The sequence below is a fragment of the Varroa destructor genome, unplaced genomic scaffold (genome assembly GCF_002443255.2).
Source record: "Varroa destructor unplaced genomic scaffold, Vdes_3.0 BEIS01000006.1, whole genome shotgun sequence".
Classification (NCBI taxonomy): Eukaryota; Metazoa; Arthropoda; class Arachnida; order Mesostigmata; family Varroidae; genus Varroa; species Varroa destructor.
This window is the reverse complement of record NW_019211459.1, coordinates 27912441-27915572: the sequence shown is the minus strand read 5'-3', so window position 1 is coordinate 27915572 and position 3132 is coordinate 27912441. Positions and strand designations below refer to the sequence as shown.

The 3132-nt window shown below is 38.5% G+C and overlaps 1 protein-coding gene across 3 annotated transcripts in view; it reads right to left on the bottom strand.

Annotated features, from left to right (window-relative positions):
• Positions 1 to 2602, bottom strand: part of LOC147755062 (uncharacterized) — a 9015-nt gene extending 6413 nt beyond the window's left edge. For all 3 annotated transcript variants that reach the window (XM_086993520.1, XM_086993521.1, XM_086993522.1), the window contains exons 1-2: positions 1699 to 2602; positions 15 to 185 (exon numbers count right to left, since the gene is read on the bottom strand). In XM_086993520.1, coding sequence (XP_086849646.1) covers positions 15 to 185; positions 1699 to 1831 — 304 coding nt within the window. In that variant the 5' untranslated portion in view covers positions 1832 to 2602. The remainder of the gene's footprint in view (positions 1 to 14; positions 186 to 1698) is intronic.
• Positions 2603 to 3132: the final 530 nt, after the last annotated feature.

The following is a 3132-nucleotide window of genomic DNA, read 5'->3' as shown; positions in this document are numbered from 1 at the left end:
GAATATTTACACACCTGCTGTAAGAAGGCGAAACGGTTCCAAAGAACATTCAATTTTTCGTCCGATGATAGTATTCGTATCGCATTCTGGACTGAGACCAACCTTGAATTTTACCCGAAAATTGGTACCCGCTCCATCAGAAATAACCATATTTTTTTTTGCTTGCGGCCAGAGTACAAATACACCTGCAAATTGTGTCATAATGATAGTTTCCGTTTATCACTAACTGGTATTGTCTATTTGTAATCGCTTACCTTTAGTCTTGGTAGTTTGTATCTGTAACGGTTCTTTAACTGCATCATAAAGTGGCAGGCCACGAAGCCACCCTGAGTGGGTTTAGCTGTCGGACACCCGCTAAAAAGACCCGGCTAAGCTGTGCACAACTGTGTGCGCTTCAAATGGGTTAAACAATTCCAACAGCTGAACACTGGAAAAGGGTCTGTCTTGCAGATGAATTGCATCTTGAACTTCTGGGTGGTAACGCTTAATTCATCTGCATGAGTTTCTACAACGAATTTTATGATTTCTCTGTGATACCTAGCACCCGAACAAAATAATCGAGTGCACCGTAATTTCCGTTTACAATGCAGAAACCTGTCGATAATATTATGAAAAAATAAGACTACAGTAAGGTAATTCGGAGGAAAATGCTGCGTCAGGTATTTTAATCGTTTCCAGATAAAAACTTTGTGTTCATGTATGATAGGTCACAATATCATATGGCGAAATGCCTCTAAAACGTTAACCGTTGAGGTCTTTTCATGGCCTGGAAATTCAGCCGACTTGAATCCGATGAATCTATGCCTAAAGGCGAGTTAGAACTGGACATGAGACCATGAAATGTGAGTTCAGAACCTGGCCGTAACGCAGATAGTGTAAAAGCACATTTGCAGTATGCTCAACCGGGTGGAAGCATTAAACATTCTTCTCTGGTTGCAGTGTCGTCACATATGCTAGATATAGAAAGCATGAGGAGGCAGCTTCCACAAAAAAAACCTCATGCAGGTAGTTCGAATTCGGAGTTTCGGCAGTGTGCAAAACTTCTACGTGGCCTCATACGCCTCCCTCTGAATTTTTTGCTATACACACCTATATGCAAGTACGGAACGAATTGCCTGCGGTTTCTCCTAATGTGCTTTACTCTTTGACTCGAGTTAGCAGTAAACAATTGTTGGAAACGCTGAGATCATACCCTATAGTAGCATAAGAAATGAGTTGTTGTTCCTACCGTTGATCATCATTTACATTGTGAACAGGAAACTAGCTAAGTGACATGAAGCGAGACAACGGTCCCTTATAGCAGCAAGAAAGTTACAGCTACCGTAATTCAGAGTATAAGACACATTGCAGTTTCCTCAGACAAAATGAGATAATGCTAATCAATGTAGAAAACTAGTTAATGTCAAGGATAATAACCATTTACTATTCGAATAGCCGCGCATATTTGACAAGCAAACAGGGCGTAATGGGCGGCACTAAATAATATTCCCGTTGTTTCGAAGAAAGATTGTAGATAAACTTCCACTTTATATCGTACTACATTTTTGCGATTGAGTCAGATCTTCGTGTACTTGATGTGTATTAAGGAATAAAAATATTATCGAATTATTCGTCAAAGCGTCCACTGGAAAAACTTATGTTGAACCGAAATTTTATAACTTCTATGCAGTGTATTCTTAATTACTTGTTAATGCTTACCTGGCCTCGCATCGTGCAGAGTGAAGCTTTTTACGATAAACTCAGCTTTAATGGACACTTTGTCATATTCGGATTGTGCCCTGATGTGAATTAGAAGTCCACTTATAGTTAGCAAAATGCCTTCCAGAATCATCCTAACCAGGACAATGTTCTCACGTGTTTGAAAGTGCAACTTAATTGTTCTTACGTCTTACAAGTCTAACTTCCTAGAAACTTCTTCACGTCCTGGTAAGGTTTAGCACAGGCTTGAGAATAGGTGAGTACTTTCATAGATACGACTTGCCTCAGCAGGAGCTGATCACAGAGGAGCTTAAATGGTCAGCGTCTGTTAATGTCAATAGCAAATTAATCGGCTTCTTGCAGTAGTCGTTTAGTGTTTTGTGGCTGTTCTGGCTAGTAGTTATCAGCAACCGCAAAGAGTTACTAGCAAAGACAGTTTCGGTATGCCTTTGTATACATTTGGACGACTGTCGCGCCACTTCAATGTCTGATATTATTTCAAAATGAAAGAAGCACAAATAACTTTGTATCTGATATTATAAATACGGTTTATTAAGCTTTGACACGACTCGTTACTACCCGCACACGTCGTTGGAAGTGGTAGAACGACAAAACAGAGCTAACCCGGCCTTTGTTTTTGAATAAAGTGAGTATTCGTGATTCTTTGTCTCTTGTCAAGACGCGTTTTTGGTTCTTCGATTAAAAGAATCTTGTGTTGTTTTAAATTAAAATACATAATAGGTATTATTATTACCAGTTGTTAGCGATATAGATTAATATTAGCGACCCAAAGACCACTATAGAGAACTAACTATAAAAAATAAAATACCCTTTACTAGGGTTACTATGATGAATTAACGAATTCTAAAATTATCATACAAACTGCAAACGTCTAGGTTTACTTCCTAATTTACAGCCGGGTTGTTTTTACGGGTTCAGTTAATTAAATACGTAGTGTAACTGATCTCAATATCTGTAATAAGCAAATACACTAGTGGGCTAGGCGCACTCTCTGTTAAATATTGAAACTAACGGCTAAATTGAAAAGGTAACATTTTAATTTTGTATTGTACAGTCAGGCAAGCCAATCCTTCGGCTGTATTCCGATAGCTTTATTATGTATTAAGAGAATTGAGTCTGAATAGCTGAATATAGACAATCGACTAAGAGGTGCAAGACTGTTAGTTTCCATAATTATTACGTACAACTATTACATAAATTTATTTGCATCTGTTGCACAAGCCAGTCATTGGACTCAGGTACTTATTATTAACATTAATTTGGCGAGGACCTTTTAGGCTAGGCAGTTTCGTCGTGAAATTATAAAGTAACAATAGTTTCGGTTGCTCGGTCCTTTTCTGTCGCGTTCTACGGCTTTATATAACTGAACGAGAGCACGTAGATAAATATCACCAGCGGAACTGAGAGCGTTTT